General features: G+C 34.1%; 1 protein-coding gene across 1 annotated transcript in view; it reads right to left on the bottom strand.

Moving 5' to 3' along the window:
* MCPH1 (microcephalin 1) overlaps nucleotides 1-22,755 on the bottom strand; it is a 119,726-nt gene that overhangs the window by 79,813 nt on the left and 17,158 nt on the right. The window contains 4 exon segments of the mRNA XM_017814560.1: nucleotides 3,120-3,276; nucleotides 5,605-5,623; nucleotides 6,319-6,343; nucleotides 18,932-19,044. Coding sequence (XP_017670049.1) covers nucleotides 3,120-3,276; nucleotides 5,605-5,623; nucleotides 6,319-6,343; nucleotides 18,932-19,044 — 314 coding nt within the window.

Raw genomic sequence — 22,755 nt, 5'->3', positions numbered from 1 at the left:
CAGCAACAGATCTATCAATCCTTGTAGTATTTACAGAATTTTGTTTAGAAATGAATTCTGTTTGTCTTAACAAAAGATGGATTAATGCTTGTCTATCATGGTTCTGGAATTGAGTACAAAGGCATTGTATCTACGTTCCTAGATAAAAAGAAAATCAGATACTGAGTTCATGAACAGGTCCTGGAGCAAATAATTAGGTCACCATTCACTAAAACATTCAGTTTTCATGAAAACAAAGACAAGAGCTTTCCATTGCAAACTACTGAAAGTTTGCTTCTGCCTTTGACAAATTTTCAACTAGTATATATTCACAGCAACACTAGAAAAAATGCTTCAAATTCATGTAGGACAAAAACAAGTTATGATTTGCAATATTATTCTTAGTTGCAATACTTCAGAATATAAACACTTTTCTATTGAGAAGAAAGGGCTATCTAGAAGTTTTCAAATGTGCAGTTAGAGAAGATTTAACTTGTAATGATAAAGCAGTACTGTATGGATCAAGTAAGAATGCTGGATATAGGAGTATCAGAAGTTAGGAAAATACAGCTGATAACATTGAGATATTGAGCATATATCAGATTCTAGTAGAATACAGTCTTCCTGATCATGGAGGACCCAAGTTAGGAGAAAACAGAGAAGGAAGAAGAGAGTGAGAAAAGCATATTTTTTCTGTGGACTTCTTACAACCTTAAAGAATATTTTCCTTTGGCTTTGGACCCTAGAATCAAGTTGATCAATTTGTTACTTCATCCTCAAGTATGGGCTATTTCAAGTAATTCAGTAGCAGACAACTGGTATGGCATGGAGCTCCAAAAGTGTTCTGTAGGTTATACAGCTAAAAATTTAGCCTTGGTGCAGTTTTCCTCTGCTTATCCATATCAGCTACGTTCTCTTATCATATAGGGAAAGGTATGTCAGACATCAAGTTCTCAAGGATCTGAAAACACACTGTTTGAGTAGTCATTATTTATGGTCTCTTACCCATCCAGATAGCACACTGAATGATCATACGGTATTTGTACTCAAATAATTCATCTTGGAATATATAAATAGAGTGCTATGAAAATTAAATGTCTGATGGCAAATCTGGTATTTCTCCAAAATCCATCTTTAAAAATATAATTTTAAGTTTTTCTCGGAAGAAAAAAAATATTTCAGTCTAAACTATCTCCATGTTACAAGTCAAAAGGCAGATGTAAATGACTTCTCAAAATGTTGAGAGACATCTTACAAAAGACAATCATCACTGGTCAAAAGTAATACCTTGTTTAAAAAGTGTAACTAATTTCTCCAGATTGTTCGATTATTTTAATTATCCAATTTGAACTATTTTACCAATGAAAGTACTTATGATAGGGTTGATTACATTCAAAGGATTCAATAATGTAGCGTCAATAAAAGGAGAAGATTATTTTGCTTAAATGAAGTTCTCCTAACTAATTTTCTACTGAATTCCTGAATTCCATCTACTGCATGATGGTTAAGTAAGGCTTCAGCTTTCTCTTCTCCAGTTTTTCAGTTAATTAATTTGGGTTAAAAGATGGCAAAATTATGCCAGTGACACAATTAGAAATAAGACAAAAAAGCTCTTACATTATAAGATTCATTGATTTAACCAAGTTAAGAAATAATTTTTTTTAAAAAGTTCAAAGCACTAATTTCTTTCAGTGAAAGAGATTACTTAATTACTTGAGGGAATAAGTCTACAAGGTAGACTGTAAGATAGGAGGACAAAATTTGGCATTACTACTGATCAATACAGTCTACGAAAAGTATGGGTAGATGGTTTCACCATGAATTTGTTCACAGAAGTTCAGAGTATAAAATGGGCTGTGAAATGCCAGGACAGCAATTGTCAGAATACTGATTATCCAAATACTGCCTTATGTACAAACACAGGAAGCTATTTTGTACTGGTTACATCTTTACTGTCTTAGTAGTTATTTGAAGTTTTTTTTCCGAGATAAAATGCAGCTTTCATGTTTGACTACCCTCTTATGAAAAAATAGCTTATAGCAATTACGTTGTGACTTGTTAAATGCTCCATACAAAGCCAAGTGTGGGACAGATATTTCAGTGTATTTAATTCATAGATGCAAAGAATCATATAGTAGTTGCAGCTGGAAAGGATGTCTGGAGATTTTCTTTTTCAAACCCCTGGCTCAAATGCAGCCAAGCTTAATGCAGCTATTAGTCTTTTTTTTGCCACAAAGGTACATTACTGGATCCTCAAGGTGACGAAAGATGCAAACTCTCTATTCCAAGGGAAATTAATCACCAAGAATTTATGAAAACCCTGAAGGATACCACAACAACTTCAGATGACTGCATATATATCACACAGGACAAGCTACACACTGCTAAGTGTCAGACATCTCAAAAACAAAAAGGCAATAGGAGTTTATTTTCAGCCCAACAATTACATTTTCAAGTATTTGTAAGAAAAAGGAAAATACAAAATTGAAAGTTATTCAACAAACCTTTTCTGCATAAGATGAAGAGCTAATTCCATATAAATTCCAATTCTGGAACTATGAAACATAGTTCCAGAAATAGTTCCATTATCAAAGGGAGCAATTGAGATGGCTTAAGCCTGGGCTGACAGGTAAGCTCCCCACCCAGTCACTGCTATTTCTATTTTATATTTTTCCTACTTGCAGCAAAGGATCTAACAATTCCCCTTAATTTTTACCAAATGCTGAACAAAATGCATGTTTTGGAACAGAACAGAAATATATTATCAGGATATAAAAAATTCAATCTGAATAATGTGAGCTGGCTAACGTTGAGCAGAAATGGTTTATTTAGCCTTTAGTCTGTCCAAAAATAATGCATAAGAGATGAGTTTCTCATACATGAGATAAAAGTTCAGGCCTTCCTAAGATACATAATGAGGTACAATACAGAAATTCTTTGGTTAGATTAAGCGCTGAAAGACTGTAACTCACAGTAACAGAGCTTCACACAGACAAATTTCATCTTACAGAATTAATTCTAGGTAAGTCTGAATATCTGAACATTGCACCATTGTAACATAGACCCAAGCACAGTTGATATTTCAGCTATACAAAATAAGTTTAAGTTATCATGTAGTAAAATTAAAAAGCACTTCTCGCCCATTCATAAGAAACAATCCAACACCCATGAGAAATTCTCAGCATAACATTCAAGGTATGATGAGGATCCCCAGTAACTACATGACTTCTTCTTTCACATACATCATTTGAGAACAAAAGTCTCCAAGTTCTTTTCATCATCTGAATTACTGTATTACTGCTTCCTAAAAAGAAGAAAAAGAAAAAAAGACCTCAAACAACATCGAGTGAATTTACAGAATTATAAAAGCATATACACCCAACACAAATTAACTCAAACTCATCTCTTTCCTCACTAATAATTTCTTGTCCTTTTCTCACTAAGCCTCTACACACTTGGTAGCCCTGAACTCATTACCCTCTCAACAGAGTCCAAACAGACCCTTTTCTGTTATCATACAGTCATATCTACTTGCACTTCAAAGCCCTTTTGTCACCCACATCTATCTTGTCTGTTTAAATAAAAGCTTTTGAGTGCAGAATTATCGAATATGTTGTTTGTGTACAATGCCCAGTACAACAGAGCGTAATTCTTGGTTGCTTTTTTATCAAAAAAGTATTACCAAGAAATGTAAACATTTAGACATAGCACTCTTAACAGGTTTTCATTAGGAAGCATGAGATTTTCAGCATCTGAATAATATGCTGTGTCTAAATTTAGAGAGAAATCCTAAAGTTCTGTCTGGCTTTCTACCTACAGATTTGAGCAAATATTTCAATTAAAAATTCGCTTATCCTTAAATACGATTAAAATTAAATATAAATTCCAGAATGTCCACCTATAACTGGAATTCTAATTCGAGGTCTCTACATAGCTGTGCTGAAGAATATAAATATATCATTCTGAAAAGAGTAAGATCTTGGTATCACTAAAGAAAAGCTGTTGCAAGAGAACAATTTACTGTTCTTACTAATCATTATTTTTACAATTATAAATGATCATTAAAGAATCCGTAAATGAAAGCCAAGTTCTGGTGGCCTCTCTGCTCCTCCCACTGACTTTGAAACATCCAGGGCATTTGACACAAGATAAAGCAATTAAGCACAACATTGAACACAGTCACATCTATCACACTGGCGATCTTTTCAGGTAAAACATTAATCACTGACACTCAGAGCGCAAGAGCGTTCAGAGCATCTCCAGAAGCCTCTGTGGTTACTTCATTCTCACTACATTTCCAGATTTCCACAGAAAGGAAATCTGTTACAAACTCCCAAAGTATTCCAGCTAAAAAAAAAACCAAACTACTTAGTGGAATTCCAAGAAAACTGCAAAAACTTCTTCATAGAGATTGGAGTAATCTATTTTTCAAGAAGTTTAAAACAAATAAATTAACAGTAAAAACAGTGTAGCAAACTAATGTCACACAAATTAAAAGGTGATATTGTATGCTGAGATACTCAAAAAAAATCAAACAACTGACCACTCCAGCATGAATTCTGGCCTTGGCTATATGGCTTTGCTTGTTACTAGAATATTTACTATTCCCTTTACATTTTGTGAGTTTAAACTTGACATAGCCTACAAGTGAATGTTTTCACAATGCTGCAACCCACAGTGGCCGGTCCTGCCCAGAGTACATGCTCAGGGGATCTATTTCCATGCTCTACCTGAACCTTTTCTTAGTTCTTTCCCATGTCTACATAAAATTCCTTATAATGAGATGAAAAATTCCTGTTTTATAAGGCTTGAATCTGAGATATCTTATAAATGGCAGAGAAAACTCACCAGTTTATACTTGAGTCAACTGCAAAAACTGAGGGATGAAAATTTACAGCAAAATTTCACTGGATTTGTAAATCAGAAAAATAGGTAGCTGCTGGCTGTGAATCAGTGAGCAGCATTTAATATAATCTCAAAACCCGATGCCATGAAACCACTGAACTCATGCATCTTAAAATGTAAATTCTAATGAACCACTTTTGAGGCTGTAGCTACTGGGTAGTAAAATTGGCTTTTGACCACTGGGTTGTATTTTGGAGGACTATTTTCTGTTCTTTAGTTCTTTCGGAAGCGGTCCCTTTCCTTTCACCCATTTAAAAGTTGATGTATGCCTACAGCTGTAGTCAGCCAAAAGCACAGTCTTGACAAAAAGGTTCTGAAGAAAAGCAATTGTTATCACCAGATATTTTAATTTAATGAAATAATTGGCTAGTGGGAAAAGTCAATATACAAGCAACATAAAAGAAATAATAAGATAATGACCTCTTTAAAAAAAATGAAATTTTCCCCAGCTCTGCCAGGATTTGTTCTCCTCTTTTAGGCAGACCACAGCCTCTGTTTTCCCCTACTATCTGCACTGTAGCTGTGATCTTTACCTCCTCCACAGTGATCCTGTAGTGAACGACTTGCAAAGACCATTTTATAAACTTGGTGTTACTAGCATCCAGTCACATTAAGTACCAGAAAAGTATTACTTACATTTTATGTTTCTGATATATATACTTGTTAATAGCTATTGACAACCATTTACATAAAACTTCTGAAAGAACAGCCACTAAATGCTGTTTCTGAGCACTTATATCTATATAACCATTAAGATTTAAGTACATCAAGCCTGAAACAGATTTATGGATAGTAAAAATATCTTGAGTTTTGAAAAAGAATTAAAAAACTGTAAGCAAGCGTAGTATAAAATATGGAATTGTGTTTTTGTTGGATGTTCCCTTATGCTGTAAGACCTTTAAGAGAATGATAAGAGCATGCCAGAAAATTATTAACTCTCTCCCAAAATATGCAGTGGCAGCTGCTTCAAATATTTTGAAACTAAGGGGCTAAAAAGCCTACAACTGATATTTACTCTGCAACTATTTGTATGAAAGAAAACGTTTTAAACTTATGTTTTAGATTATGATTTTTTAAATATAAATAATTAAAATGTACGGGGAAAACCTAAGTCTTGGGCTGAACCATTTACTACATACAACTACTATTTACATTTCCTTCAGAAAAATTCAAAACTTGCTTAAAATTTCAGTTCTATTGCTCTGAAGCCCTGCTGAGCTCACCTGTGGAACTACTTCAGTCTGCACCATAGCAACAGAAACATACACAGTGCAAGCAGCAGTGACATATACATGTGTGTACGAATTTCTAGCCAGAACACAGAATGAAATAAAGTGCACAGCCCCAAAATTTTGTATACACATAACAAGATTATCCACATTCAAATTTAAACTGTGTGCTGAATAAATAGAATGTTTAATAATTAGAAGACACCAGTCATAACCAGTCTCCTTGTTAGCTAAAGATGTGAAAGGACAAGAAAACATCAAAAATCTGAAAAAAATTCCCCTTTGAAAAACAATTTCAATTAGAAACTGTTCCATTAAAAGGACTAAACCACTTCATAATTACAGTATTACCTGGAGAAGAGTCTGATTTAATTAACACATATAACAGAAATATTAAACTTTGAAGACAAGGAAGGAAGGAAACCATTTCCCTTATGCCTTGTATCAAAGCATCTGATATAGCAGAAGACAGTAGTGTAAGCTTTCATTAGCAAAAACAAAAAGCAAAGGATTTCCAGTCTGAGACGCCACAGAAAAAAGGATAGTATTTGTTTTCTGCCCTCTCCTTCTGATCAGATGGAAAGGAAAAGGCAGCTTACCTGCAACAAAGAAAACCTGTAATTTAAAATTCCAGTTTCTTCCAAAACAAAGGCAGAGATTAGCCCAGATGCTGCAGAAACAAGAGTATATTTATTGAAAAATATAATTTTTATGACTTTATTTTTACAGTATAGTGGGGTTTTTTTGGCATAACTTCAGTATTTGATGTTCAGGTTAAGTAAACATTCCTTCACTCTTCAATATTTTCTAGTAAATAGAAGTTGTTCACGTAATGTAACACACAAGGGATACTCAAAGAGTACAGCAATCCTCAAACCAGCAACTCTGAAACACCTTAAAAAGCACCCTGCCTTCCTCTGCAATAACAGCCATAGCTTATGTGCAAAGCAGGAGTGTTTGCCTCATATGGACTATAAATAAGCTTTTTAAGAATTAATATTATAGAAGCCAGAAAAGGAGGGAGTTCATCAGCAACGACCATGAAGGCCTCCAACATGCACAAAGGTAGCACAGAACATGAATTTTAGCAGCATCAGAGAAATACATAATTAAACAGAACACAGTCATCAAAAAATGCATGTAAGAAGATGTTTTGAAAACCTTAGCTAAGAATTATTTGTAGCTACATAAATATACACAAATACATAATCATTTTAATTTTGTAGAAAAAAGCAGATTGACTGAATTTTATAAAATTATTTCAAACAACTCCTAATTTTCAAAATCAATTTATGAATTTAAATTATTTCTCCAGATAACTATTGGTCCACAAGAAAAAATAATTCCCACTTCTGCACTCCAATATATTGCCACAACCCAAGTAGTAAGCTCCCAAAGTTTCCTTTGAGTAGTGTACTGACCTGAGACCACAACAATATTTTGAATTGCTAGTACAGGCCAAAAAAAGACTTGAGGGTAACTCATTTTACCCACTAATGAATCAAAGAACAGAAGAGAGAACATACTCTGATGCAACTCCGACTTCTCTTGTCAGTACAGAACTGTTCTCTATCGAGCAATCAAGCAATTTGTCACATTTAAGAATGGAGTTGGAATTACCTGTGTAGACTATTAGACTTACAGAATGTAGACTAATAATGTGCACCATGACTGTTCATTATATGAACATTCTTTGCATAAACAGAACACAATTTAGATACCACTGACAAGGCAGATATTAAAGATAACATAAGAAGGAGTCATTTCAACATACACATGGTAATTTCATTCTGTGGGTAGGTAAATTTGAAAACCACAAACCGCATCTATTTAAGTCTTCAGAAGCAACATAATGCAGCATATTCAATAATTTTTTAAATTCATGATAAACATGTAAGGTCTACAATACTTGAGAACTGAAAATGTATACAATGTCAAAATGTAAAACCATTCAATAATAGAATGGAATAAAACTTCAAGACAAAAGGATGCAAATATTGAAATATTTGAGAGAAATTCAATGTAGTATTTTTGGAAATGTAAGTTTCCAAATTCTAACTTGTTGCCAGTAATACTTAGTGCTGATATCTTACTCTACTGCTAGCCTGACTGTTAAAGAGAGGATAAAGTGAACTTATCTGTAATCAAATTTTGTTCTGTTCTTAGCCAAAAGACTTTCTACTGCATTACTTTCCAACTCCAAGCAAGCAGTCACATTCAATTGCTCTTGGAAGTTCCAACTCAATTCTACACTGGACTTTTACACACAAAGAGTTTGTGCAAAAATAACAACAATGCAATAATATATGTTAGATATGTCTATCAGAACATGAATATAGTTAGTATTAAGTTACATAAACTCAGAATTTAAGAATAAACACTCAAAAAAGACATCTAGTAAAAAATTAAGTAATGGTTCTTGTGGTGAAAGGACTGCAATATTAGACACTCTACTTCACAGGTTAGGTCAGATGACTGAAATCAGACATGGGGTCAGATTATACAATTATGAAGACGCACTTCAGGACGCACTTCATACTGTCTTAATACGTATTGTGGGATCTGCAAAAAATCATGAACATTAAAGGATTCTGGGATGTGACAGCCTGGGAAGGCAAAAACCAAGGCTTAAAAGCAAGGTTTTGCTTTTCTCTGTCCAATCTTTCTGCGTGGAAAAACTCATCTAAGTCAAATATGTATGTTTCAGCATGGTCACGATGTTCTCCAGCACGTAAAACCAAGGCTCGCTGCTATCAAAATTGAGGCTCCTTGCATAGCATTAACTCTAAAGCTAGATCCTGATGTGTTGGAATGTGCAAAAAAATATCCTTCCCTGCAATTTTTATACATTATGAAAGTATCACTAATCATACTACTACTTTTGCCAAAACTTGGGTTAAAAAAAAAGCATTAATATAAACCAGGACTAGAGCAGCTTGAAATCCTACAGCTGCTTCTTCAGCTTCAGAGCAGAAATGTTTGTTAACAGTTTCTTAATACCTTGTCTATAGGTAAGTGAAAATACTGGATCCACACAAATGAGGAAACCTGCAGCCTGTCCTGACCTTACCCTGCAAAGTCAGCTTTTGAATTGTGGCTTTTAGGCTACAGTACATGGCACACATGATGGTACAGGGAGTATTCTGAAAAAATGTCCTGTCAGTGCACTTAAAAGTTATTCAAAGACTTCAGAATGCAGAAGAACGCACACAAAACATAGAAATTGTAATAAATTTAATTTCTTCCAAACTGTTATTTCATTTGCATTCAGAACTGCATATTTTTCCAAGTTAGAGGTCACTTGCTAAGCAGACAATATTTTGTTTTATTGCTTCAATAAGACAAGCAGTTCTCTTTAATTACAGTTACCAAGTGGAAAACTTAGCCAAACTATGTTCTAATTTTCAGCTCTACATTTTTCAAGTTAATTGCTTCCCCCCTCCCTATGCAATTTTTCTTCTGTGCTCTTTGTGTCTGTTTTATTTTTTATGTTGCTTTTATTGCAAAAAAACCCAACCCGATCCAAAGAAAAACAACCAAAAAAAATTGAGTTAGCACTTTCTTTTCTGACCAGCAAAAAGACATCTGCTGAGCATCACTGTGAGTTCTAATGCATGTTTGTAGCAGGATTATTATTAATAAAACACTGGAAAAGGTGGTATTAAGTTAACTGGTCCTTTTATTTATCATTAATCTCTGAATCCTGAAGAGTGGCATTATCTGTACTCTGACTCAGAACACACTTCTTTCTGAATTATTTTTGAGGTCTGGAATATAAGCTTTTACATAAACTATATAGTTTAGCTTTCCTTTATATATTTTCTAGAAGCACAGTTGCATTAAGTACTTCTTCAGAGTCTGCCAAGAAAGAAAGATTTTTCTAAGTCATCTGAAATATAAAACATGCATTTCAGTAGCTGAGAGGAAATAGTGTTTGTAAATCTCCCCAGTACTTAAAGAATAACGTGATACTTCCTGTATGCTAACTTACCAACCCCAGAAAGAAGGTGTCCAAAACGTATTTTTTTCTTCTTTCTAAGTTTGAGCAGGTGTTTCTTGGAGCTGAAGGACAAGAAGAAAAAAGTCCCGTTTTGTACGACCTGCTTTTCAAGAAGGTGAGCTCAAATTTTCCTTCCTTAAGCACGTCATGGGTTTTGTTTCATAAGTGACAAATGGAAATTAGACCATAAAATGTTTTTCCAGGTCAGTTTTCAAGAATAAAGTGCATTCACATAGAGAATTAACTTGATAATAATAATTTTACATCTGTGACTGGTTGAATTCCAGCTTAAGTATACTAGATCTCATTTTGTCTTTGAGTCAAGAACCGAGGCCTCAGATATTTTTCAAGAAAGGATTTCAACCAATAAATAGCACTTTTGAATTGTATATTAGTACAAATGCTCCTCTTGTGCCTTAAAGTTGACTGAAGTTCTGAAAGAAATATTCCTCAGAGTACTCTCTATCTCAGATATATGCTTTGATGGAGCAAAAAAAGACCTTCTCCTTTAGGACTCAACAAGATACTTGCCCTACGTGATTTGGCCAATATACCTCCTTTTTGGAGGCCAGGAGGGAGGCAGGTGAAAGCAGTGCATGTGTGTGCAAATACAGTGTAAGGGAGAGTACAGGATTATTATCCTATCTTGTTTGTATACTTCAAATCCCTTCTTCTCTGGCTATTGTAAGTCCATCAGATGGTTTTGAAATTGGTTTAGAACTCTTATACTGACTTTTGATCTTTACAGCAGTATTTCAGAAGTCATGGCTAGGCTTCGCGAACGAAGATTTGGGAAGGCTCTATCCACATTTGTTACAGGCACGCTGGTGGCTTATGAGGCCAATACGAGACAGATTTCAGAAGTAACAATCTTCAGTCCTACTAGTACATGAGCCAAAAGACAGAGCCATGTTTAGTATAGGAATATTCAACAATCAGGTTAATTTCACTTTGCTTTTATCTAGGAAGGTTGTAACTTGGATCCAAAACCTTAAGTCTGCTTTTATAAACAATCTATAAATTGTAATACATTAATTTATTCAAGTAATTGTGGCTCATAGCTGAAAATAATTGGTAATTGTAATGAATGATTATTATTCGGTATTTTGTACACAGCAATTATTCAAAGCTGTAATTTACTTTCTGGCTAGCCTTTCTCCTCTTATCAGTCCTTTGATACTGACATTTTTCCAGTTTCCTCTGGCTGCAAAAGTCAATTTCAACTGTAATTTCCTAACCAAATACAGCACCTCTGCTTTGGTCTTAGAAAGATATGAAAAAATGCACGCATTCTAACTAAATTCAATCCTGCCATGGGGAAAGATGAAAAAACAAAGTAGGCTACTAGAAGACAGAAAAATAAGATGATGTGACAGGTGCCTGGGCACCATTTTTCCTTCACTGCCAAATACTGGAAAACATGAGAAATCCTGTAATCGCAGACACGGCAACCCCTAGAACTTCTGTTTGCAAGATGAAAGATGATGAGTGGTTTCAGACTTTTCAGACTAGCAGTGTCAGAGTTTACAACTTACTGACATTTTCAGTTTTCCACATACAACCAATCATAGCTAACAACTATATTTAAGAGAAAAAAGTCAATCATAGGGGATACAAAATCTCTGTAGCAAGGGATAGCTTTCACAGCATTCTGCAAGTTTAAGGGACATGTTTACCTGTCTGCGATCGTTAGCAAAACTGGAGACTGACTTTTTCTATTAGAATAGCCAAAGGTTAAGGGGAGAGCAGATGCTTCTTTCCAGTCCTTTGGCTGCAACAAAAAAATTTCCAAGTCAATCAAATGACATGAAAAGTTTTATTATCATTTCTACAAGCACAGGCAGCAGTGATTCCCATTCCGATGGGAAGTCTTCCCAACAGGTACAAATTAGGGGTTGGCTTCCTGGTCCACTGCTCAGGAAAAGCAGCAGTCCAGTTCTCAACTGTCTTTCACCAGGAAAATTTCATCTCTAGACCTTATTATGAGAAATCTGAGGAATCACTGAACCATAGAATATCCTCAGTTGGAAGGCACCCACAAGGACCATCAAGTCCAGCTCCTAGCCCTGCAGAGGATAGCCCCAAGAATCTCACTGTGTGCCTGAAAGCATTGTCCAAATGCTTCTTGAACTTTGTCAGGCTTGGTACTGTGACCACTTCCCTGGAGAGCCTGTTTCAGTGCCCAACTACCCTCTGGGTAAAGAACCTTTTTCTAATATAAGAAAGAGACAGAGACAATGTGACAGAAGTGAATTTCAAGAAGTGGGATGCTAAGAGGGGGAGAAAGTTACTTTATAGTTCAGATTCTAACAGAAGATGAAAGACTGGGTGAAGGAAGGGTACTCGCTCACCCCAAAAAAGTCACAAGACAGGAGAAAGAGGAACAAGGGCTATCATAGGGCAACCCTATGTTACAGAGAAAACTCATATAGGCAAGAAGAAACATTTTAAAGACAACACTAAGGCACAAATTAATTCTGTCATTAGTACCAAATAATGCCCAATGTATACTCACCTTCCCAAATGATCTGTGAGAAAGTCACACAGTTTCTGCTGAAATTTTAAGCAACATGAACTTCTCCCCCCAAATCCCAGCTTCACCATGGTTAACAAAATTAGTTTGTAACCTTCTGTAAATAATTTCAACAAAAAATTAAGTGTCACATGGGAGTGAGTATGTTTCATCTGTTCAGACATTAAAAGGTGTTTATGCTTTCACTATGACCCAATGAAGCGAACAATCTCTTTGGACAGTTGACTTATGACCAACTAAAAGCACTTCATAAAGCTTCAGATGAGAAGCTGTGCTGTAACTGCAAGATAAAAAACAAGCCCAAGGGTAGTGGGCAACAGTAGAGTAGCTTCAGCAAAATTAATGCTTTGATATTTAAGACCTCATCAGCCACCCATTTGATTTTTGGTGATAGTGGTTGCCACTCACCATGGAAGGTTCATTAGAAATGATGTTTGCCTCAGCTACTTCATTGCAGACGTCACTGGCTTATTAACTCTGTTCACAACAGGTCATTGGGCAGAAGCAACTGAGGCACAGACAAATTTCCATTGTGCAGGCTGTAGGGATGGAACCATTTTTAGAGGGAAAGAACAATTTTGAATCCCCCCAACTGTTACATGATGGGTTTGCACAATAAGTAACAGTGTGACGTTAATTTGGATAGTTGAAGTCTTTTGGAGATGCCAACTATGCAGCAATGAGTGGAATCTGAGGTGAATATAATCCTGAACATGTTTGCAGCCCAAAAGAGTCAAGCCAGGATTTATGTTAACTTTGTGTTAAGATACAAGATCGTAAACTTCAGTAAATAATTCTCTGACAAGATTGTAACCCACTTGTTGATGATAGTAAACAACCTGAGTTAAAGCTATACAGCACTCCAGACAATATGGTAAACAACTGAACAATACTTATTTCAGGCTTTGAAGTGCAACAGCAATATTAGGAAGGGTAGAATAATAATTAAAAAAAAAATTTTTTTAGGATCTTGAAGAATTATTAATTAATCATACTTGCACACAAATCTTTGAAAAAAAGGATTTTTGTATAGTGTGTGTGTAATGTGTTGCAAGATTTTTTTCCTATTTAGCTGATTGCATATTTATATTTCTGTTTCACACAGATTTGTTTGTAAGCTCATAATTCAATTCTACAAAGATCACACCATTAATCTATAAAATGTTTAATTTCAATGTAGAAAAGCATGGTGATATTTGTTTTAAAATATTAAAAAAATCTCAATGAAGACACATCAAACGCTGATAAAATGGAGTTTAGGAAGTCTTTTGTTCATGTTCATGTTCATGTTTTGTTCATGTTCATGTTCAATTTTCAAGATCTGTGAGGCTATAATTTAGAAAGCAGTTGTATCAACTAAAGGATTTCCAACCTATAGAGTCATGCCAGACACCAGTAGGTTTATGTTGGGCATTCATTTTTCCAAGAGTTAAATTAAAAAAAAAAAAAAAGAAAAGAGGATCTAAGCAGCAGTTCCTTTTCCTCCTGGTAGTTTCTGATGCCAAGAAGGAAAACAGTTTCAGTTTTACACTGATTCTCTGTCAAACCAGCTGCAGCCCAGTGGATTGGCTGGTTTTCTGGCATGATGGTTATGACCTCAGTGCTAAATGTAACACTGCACCCCAAAACTGGAAAAGAACAGAATATATACCTATGTTCAGCAATGAGGTATGTACACGTCAAGCATGGACTCCGAGCTCTCACTTCTTCAACAATGTTTATGTACTGTTCCCCTCATGCTCTGAGCCAGAAAGAGCTACCTCTATTTCTCACACTAAAGCCTCCCTTCCACCATGAAATAAAGAATGCATAGACTTTTAAATAAAAGGATGGAGATGATATAGATGTACTTCAAGTAACCTGGGATTCCAGGATTTTATTCTCAATACTTATCCCTATCTACTGTTCGCCATGGATAGATCTTGAGCAATTTCCTACTTGCCTAAAAGTAATAATAAAAAATATGTTCTGACTTTATGTAAGACCTCATAAATAGTCTCTGAAACAAAAATCACAATATCTACCAATCTTATAGAAAAAAAAAAACCAAAACCAGTGAAGTGGGTTTTTTTCTTAATTCTGTGCAAACAAAAAAGTCAAAACTCTCCATCTACTTAAGCCACTATTTCTCAAAAAAGGTTCTAAAAAACAACCAATATGTAATTTGAGTGAGCAGAAATTTATTGACACCAATTGTTTCACAGCACAAGCTTAGACTCTTCGCAAAAATCTCCCCTCCTCTCAAAAAATCTCATCAGTTCAATGTTGACACATGTACCTTCACCCAAATCCAAAAGCTATAGAAATACAAGGTAAGATGAATGTTTAAAAACAAAACTGAAGGAATTCCAGTTAAGTCCACACTGTCGTCTTTGTGAAAATACAGTTTTAATTATCCCTCATGATATTTAACTGGTTTTTTATGTGGTTAAAGAGTTTCTTCTATTCACTCAGAAAGCAGTATATTAAGGATTTTTTTACTGTAAAATTTGAGTTGCATTTCTAGTGATATCATACTGTTAGATGCTTTAAAAGACATCCATAGCCTCTCATATCCTTCTAAAACTAGGAAACGAATTTTTTATTTGAATAAAAATGGCAGTTAACTGGTTATTAATAATGAGTCATATTTTTAAAGTACAAAATATTTACATTTGTGACATGCAGCAGGCACTGTGGTAAATGTAAACTTTTTTGTGACAATAAGCAATGAGCACTCAACCTCATACCAAGTTTATCACCATTGTAAATAACTTGTTTGAATACATTTTTGGCTTTATGATTAATTTTAGTTATTTCACTTTGTCTTCCCTATGCAAAGCAACAAAGAACTATGTATCTAATTTCGTGGAATAATTAAAAAATGCATCACAATACATAAAGGGTTTATTTTATCCATAAAATCCAGTATCATCAACTTAAATTTCTAGAGCAGGGAAGACTCCTGATGACATTCACAGACATTAATTGACAGTGTTTATCCTTAACAACTCTGTAGGAGAAGAATCTGAAACTATCCTCATTGAAGTGTTGCTGTCTCTCAAAACTAAGAGTCAACTCTATAAATTTATCTTTATGCACTGCCTTTGAACATACCAAAAGTCCTGGTTTTGGGGTGGTAGTGTTGTTTTAAATCCGGAAAGCTTTTTCCTGAAGCCATTAAAGATTCCTGACAATCTTACTTATCTTCCCCCCACACGTCTGCAGCCGTCATTATAAACTGCTCTGTCTTCATGGCTTTTGTTTGTCGACAATACAATTTTAGATAAATTTGATTAGAAGTCTTCCATGTTAAGAGTACAATAAGCATGCCTATATAAAGAGTGTAGACAAAGAAATTATGAGTACTCGTAATTTAAAATTGTTATATACAAGCATCTGAACAAAGTAATTCCCTGATTTTGACTTCAGCTAAAACAAAATACAGGAAACTCAACTTGCATGAGGTTTTGAAGAAAACAAATGCATAACACATTAAGCAAAGTAGAGAAATACAGAATCTACAGCTTGATTTATATTAAAGAAACTAAAAATGACAAATAGAAATAACCATGGAAGTAAATAATATTAACACTTACACCTAGTCTTATTTCATAAAGGTATTTTTCCATGGTTTTTTTAATATTTAGCATCACATAGTGATCTCCAAATGCCTATTGATATGCTTTCACTGTACTGAGTTAGAATTGTAGTGTTCACTGTAGTATACACCACAGCAAATGAGTAATAAATTACAAATAAAAGTTCCAGTTTAGACTTTGTTCAGGAATTACATTCAGCAAACATCTAAAATATTTTTAAAGAGGCAGTAGATTTTTTAGACTCTTTTTCTATGACAAAAACCTAACTGAAATTTATATAGCTATCTTTAATTTGAGAAGCAAAATAATGAATTTAACAGATTACACTTACACCAGATTTCCAGTAATACAGTCTGTCTGAAGATTAACATAGTCATCACATGGAAATGTTTGTACATTAAAATAACTAGGAAATGGCATTTCTTTTGGACTTGTATTTTTAACATAAAATTTCTTTTAAGATTTAAATAAACATTAGAAAAATACTTCATAATAATTCATGATTCAATAAAATAATAGTTTTTAAAGTATTCGTGCTATTTATCTCAGACACTCTTTTGTTTGGGCAAAGGAAACAAACTAATGTTTTCTAACTTCACTTTCACATTGTCAAAAGTTAGCAAAACATTGCAATGTTTAAGTTGTAGCCATTGGAAAAAAGTATTAAATAAAAATTTGTATAATTTTTTTTGTTTTTATAAAGCTTCAAGAACACATTTTGATTGTTACTAGAGAAGTTTTGCCATTTAATTATTTACAAAAATTTACACAGTCTAGTTTTGTTCAAATCGATGCCCTCTTAAAACTTTTCAGTGCAAGACTCTAGTTGCCAGACTGTCTGGTTAATCACATAGCATCTTTTTGTGAAGTTCTTTTCACCTTTCAATCAAACTCCCACTCTCCCCAAAAACTGTCTTTAAATGAATCTGCATAGTTAAACTGACAATGAAAACCTTTAAAATTAGTTTTAGAAAGCATTCATGACATGAATGAAAGTATGTACTGCTATTTTATTGATATTTGAGTGAAACTGTACTATCACCCAGCTGAAATGGATGGATGAAAGCAGCAATCTCGAAACACTGCATAAGAATTTTCCCCAGAGCCTACTTAGCTTTGCTACTGTTAAACACCTCACAGAGCATTCTTTGCAAGCAGATACCAAACAGAACCACCTCTGACTGCAAGGTCAGGTCTGAAAAAGGGGAACAATAAAAAAGGACTTCATACTTGTTTTTGTTTCTCTTGAGTATATAATAGTTATGTTGGGATCTTAAGAGAAATGAGTCAAAACTAGCACTGATGTAGTGTAATTGCACAGAAGAAGGAATCAGTACCAACAAATCTGACAAATCTCCACACACCATTTCTGCAGGTAGCCTTAGAAGGAGATACTGACTGTGGTTTGTGGATTTACATTTAGCATCTTTAGTCAGATTTCTGTGCCAGGAAATGAAACTCTTCTGGAGAGATGCTATAGCCTAAAAAGTAGACTGTCTTAACTGCTTCTACAGAATGTGGATCTAGAGTGAAATGATTTATATGTTCTACATAATAGTTATTAATTTTATGAATAATAAATATCTACATATTTAGGAAAGTAAAGGGAAAAAATACATAAGAAAAGTAACAAGTAGCAATATTCAGAGAAGTCAAATAATAATTTTAACCCAGAGAAGATCATTGGTCCATGGAAATGAATATCCCATCTTCGAGATATTTAAAAGGTTGAACCTAGTAATTGCACCTGCTCACATCTTTTACATAAAATAAGATCAAAATCTGTGATCAGTCCCTTTGAAACTCCAATAGGTACCAGTTAAACTTTAGTACTTTAGGACTTCCCATTCTCAAAACAATTCAGCACTCATTCTTATTGTATGACTTGTTACTTATAGAATCATAGAATCATAGAATCAGACGGGTTGGAAAGGACCTCTGAGATCATCAAGTCCAACCCTTGATCCAATACCACCACAGTTGCTAGACCATGGCACTAAGTGCCACATCCAGCCTCATCTTAAAAACCTCCAGGGACAGAGAATCCACCACTTCCCTGGGCAGCCCATTCCAATGGCTGATTACCCTCTGTAAAGAATTTCTTTCTAATATTTACTGATAAAAAGAACTAATATTCATTTTCCTGATCAGTTTTATATTTACTTAAAAAAACTTTTAGAAAGGAAAAACAACTAAAAAAAGATTCAGTGCTGACCCAAGCCTCTCTCCCTTTTTTACAGCCAAACTGTGCTCAAATATTAAGTTCAGATATTTAGTTTTACTGCAACCTAAAAGACAATCTTGCATAAATCGTTATCGTGCAGAAACATCCACTGGTGATGATGTACTATAAAACAATTAAAAAAACACTGCCACATTTAGTAACTCCTCCAAAAGGGACAGGCATCTTTTCAGGTTACTTCAGTGGCTTTTCAGGCAAAACAGTTCAGGCTGGCTTATTAAACTCCTTTATGATGTCAGCTTGGCATGGACTCTGCCACCACAAGTTACCAGAAAGCTGAGTTCTGTGGTTATACATGAAGACCACTAGTGTAATATTTCAAGAAAAGTGAGATTCAGAAAAAAAAGTTATTAAATTGATAGTGCATAGAGAATGCATTTATTTTTCGTACATATAAAAGCGTTCAGTGATTCTCCAAGAAAAAGAAAGAGCTTAACAAACCAAATGTCCAGTTAAACTGACCACTCGGAGTCTTCTAGTTTTTCTTAATCCTCCATTGCATTTATTCTTTCATTCATTAAAAACTTTGCAAGAGCCATCAGTAACATGACACTCTGAAACTTCATTTTCGTCACCTAGAAATAAAATTTAGAAACTTGAAAGTAAATATGCAATCTTGTGAAACTGCCACCAATTATTTTATCATGGTGCAGTGCTATGTATAGTTAAGAGACTTAATAATTTGCACCAGTTACTTTTCATGGTATTTCAACTAGAGAAAAAGAATGACTTTCAAGCATCTGACTTCATCTTTCAGTACCTGTTTTTGTAAATGAACTAGTTGCAAAACTCCCAATTTCCAATATTTTGAAAACCATATATTAAGTACATGTAGAGAATCAGCTAAATTGCTTTCTATTCATTATCAAATTTGCAATTTCTCTGAATATAGATATTTGAGTCTGAAGCAGCAGTGACTAGATTTTCCCTTTCACTTTGAAACACCAATGGTTTCAGTACACACTATATAAAATGACCTGAAGGTCTGAAATGTTTTCAAACAATTTGCAAGTAAATCTAGCAAGCTGTTAGCAGTCACGGTTACATGCACATCCTGGCATATCAACTCTATTATTTATAAAAAGGCATCGTCCATAAGAATGCACTCTAATGTGGCTGCCAAAAAGCAGTATTTTTCATTATGTATTTTATGAATTAACACATTTAATTCTTCAACACGGTGAGGATGACTTTTATAAGAACAAAATAATAAACTCCTGAATTGTTTGAGAAATTAGCTTGCTTGCATAAGATGAAAAACTTTGATTTATCTTTTGGTCAATGAAGTTTTAGTTGCTCAAAATTTAAGGAGATAATTTTCCCCAAATTTAATTCAATGGAGTCTACTTTAGAACATTTGTTAATTTTTCATTTCAAAGAAATGTATGAAACCAGTTCAAAACGTTTAATTAGTGATTAAAGAAGCCTAAATTCAGCTCTTGCCAAATAGGTTTCTTTGATTGCTTTTGGAAAATACTGAAGGGTACTCTCCATATTTACAAGCCTGAATGCATACATAACTAAAAATCATTTGTTTTTCCTCTGTCAGCTATTTAAACTCTTACTCCTTGAGGTGGTAGAAAAACAACAAATTACAATCCATTACTGATTACTAATTTTAAAATTATAGCCTTTAAACTAGTCAAAATTTATTATAGTAATTTTTGTGTAATACAACTAAACCGGGTTTTCAGGTGCAATTTTTCATTTAAATCCAATATTTAAATACAAAGTGTCATGTAATAAAGGGAGAACCAATTAATTATGTTAATTTTATTTAGTATTGCATTGAGGCCCATCATTTTCAATCACTGAGCAAGACTGATGGCAAGTAGGAGAAAAAAACCTTGCCACTAAAGAAAAAAAAACGAAATTTACCCCCTTTTTTATGAAAATTTACCTATTTTTTACCTCTGTTTTGTGAAAAACAGACCTTTTAAACATATATTTTCAATCTTAAAAAAATCTACAAACTACACGACTGCATAGGATGTCAGGAGATCATCTACTCCACTGCTTTACCCCAGGCAGTCTCTGGTAATTTCCAAATATCCTTTAAGTAATTTCAGGTACCGTAATACCTGAAATTTATTTATTTTTTTTTGAGGGGTGGTTTGGGGGATGACAGTGAAAAGTGGTGCAATATTCCTTTTGCCACTCTTGACCTGAATGCTCCTGCTCCACAGCTCATGTTCCACAGCTCTTGATCCACTTGGGATTAAAGTCTCAAGACCTGTATTCTTGGACCACTTTCCAGCTAGGGTTCACTCCCATAGGCTCATCATATTTATAGGAAGGCAGGAAGAGGGAATAATGTCCCTCATCTCTGATTATCAGCTCAGGGATCTTAGGCATTACATAAATAAGGACTATTCTTTGCAATCTAGTTCCTACTAGTTCCTGACTATCAGGACTTTTCAAGCACTTTCCAGATTTTCCCTTCTGTAGGTCTCAAGCTTCGGTGTTGTCTGTTTTTCCCTGATTGCTTTTTAAAGTAGTTACTCAGGCATAAGTAAAGAGTTTTCATCTTTAGTAGCTTTTCCTAGGGTGCTTCAGATAAAGTTGACAGAACTTTTTGAAACAATGCCATTCACTGTTATCCTTAAATTAAGTTGAAATATGCAGGTAACTCATGCCACTGTGGTCCATTAGATCTCCTAAATGCTCTTCTAAAACATCACTCAGTGATGGGTACCAAAATTAACAGCTCTCTGAGGTATTATAACAAATTAGAGTGATTTTACTTTGCAATTTAAGTTTCTACTCATTCATGATAATTTTATCACCAGTGAGAAGTTTTGAACCAGAATATGATCTTCAAAATTATATTTGATATTTCCATTGAGTTAAAAAGCAATGATTAGGCACAATGAGCTAGTTTTGTTCAATCAAATAAATCATGTCTATCTAATAAAAAATTTATCTATAATGTTCTACTTAAAAAATATTGTACTGAAGTGTTACTTAAATTAAGCTATGTTGTATCTACTATTTTGTACTTATCTACAGTTATTTATCCCAGCTATGAAGAAATTAAGTCTGAATTTGCCACCATTAGTAATCCTTCAGGTACATATGCACAGAATATTTAATAACTTTTTTTATTATTATTGTTGGAGATATTAATCCAGCATGGGCAAATACCAAGTTTTTACTACAGAGAACACAATTTCTTCAAGTCTTCTGAAAACTTATGTGACCCTCATGTTCTCAAAGAGACCCTGTTAATGGTTTAGAACAATTTTATGTAGTTTTTAGGTGCTCTAGGACAAGTGTCATCAGGTTTTGTAAACTTGACTAGATCAAAATAATCCTCAGTCCTCTATTCAGACATACTTGTCCTTTTCTATTTTAATTATTAATTAGAATCAAATTTTTTGTGAAGATAAATAAAACAAGGAATCCAGGAAGAGTTTTCTTCTTCATGCCTCAGTTGTCTTGCAAAAAGACATAATGTCAATAGAAGACATCATACAATATTTTTTAGTGAGCTTGTCTTTTTCCAAAACTGAAAAAACCAAAAGGCACATCAAGTCTAAGGAAGTTTTCATGTGTGTGCTTTTAAAGACATAAACAGTATTTTGGCAGCATTAAGCCTCACAGCACCTAGAAACTCCGGTAAAACTCATTCACCTAAATTAAATGTAATGATTTCTTGCACCAAATAACAGAATGATATTTCAGATTTCCCATCGTAACACTTAACTACGTTAATTACACTACAATGGGTCTTAGTTTATGTCTTTTGGCCAATTAAGATAATATTTGCCTCCCATATTCACCATAAATATCTACAATTCACTCAGCTAATCCTTAAGCTTATTTTTAAGACTGGAAATCATGCTAAGTCTGAATTCAAGTTTCTAAATCATTTTAGTATGATAAAAGCTTAAATGAGCATACTCTTGCATTCCTTGCCCATTATTATTTCAGCTTGTAGATTAAGTCACATAACTTGGACTGAACTGAAAGAAGTAGCCATATTTATGTCTCTGTTACTCAGCAGAACTGGGCAGCCTTGAATGGACCCTACAAAGGAGCTTGCTACCACATAAGCATTAGGGCTCAAAAAGTTAGTTTCAGATTACCCTGCATATTACACTTCTACTTTAAAATCAAATGTTCCAAATAGGAAAGGAAGCTTATAAAATCTTCTTGTCATTAAAGACACTGGGAAAAAAGTGCTACTGACATAAAATTGTAACCAAAAAAATTCGCAAGAAAAATGTTTGTTATTTAAAATATATAAAAATATAATAAAATTTTATATGACTCCTAATTGTATA

This window comes from Lepidothrix coronata, unplaced genomic scaffold (assembly GCF_001604755.1).
Source record: "Lepidothrix coronata isolate B3197 unplaced genomic scaffold, Lepidothrix_coronata-1.0 Scaffold45, whole genome shotgun sequence".
Taxonomy (NCBI): Eukaryota; Metazoa; Chordata; class Aves; order Passeriformes; family Pipridae; genus Lepidothrix; species Lepidothrix coronata.
Note: the sequence above shows the minus strand (reverse complement) of the source record. Positions and strands in the feature narration are given on the sequence as shown.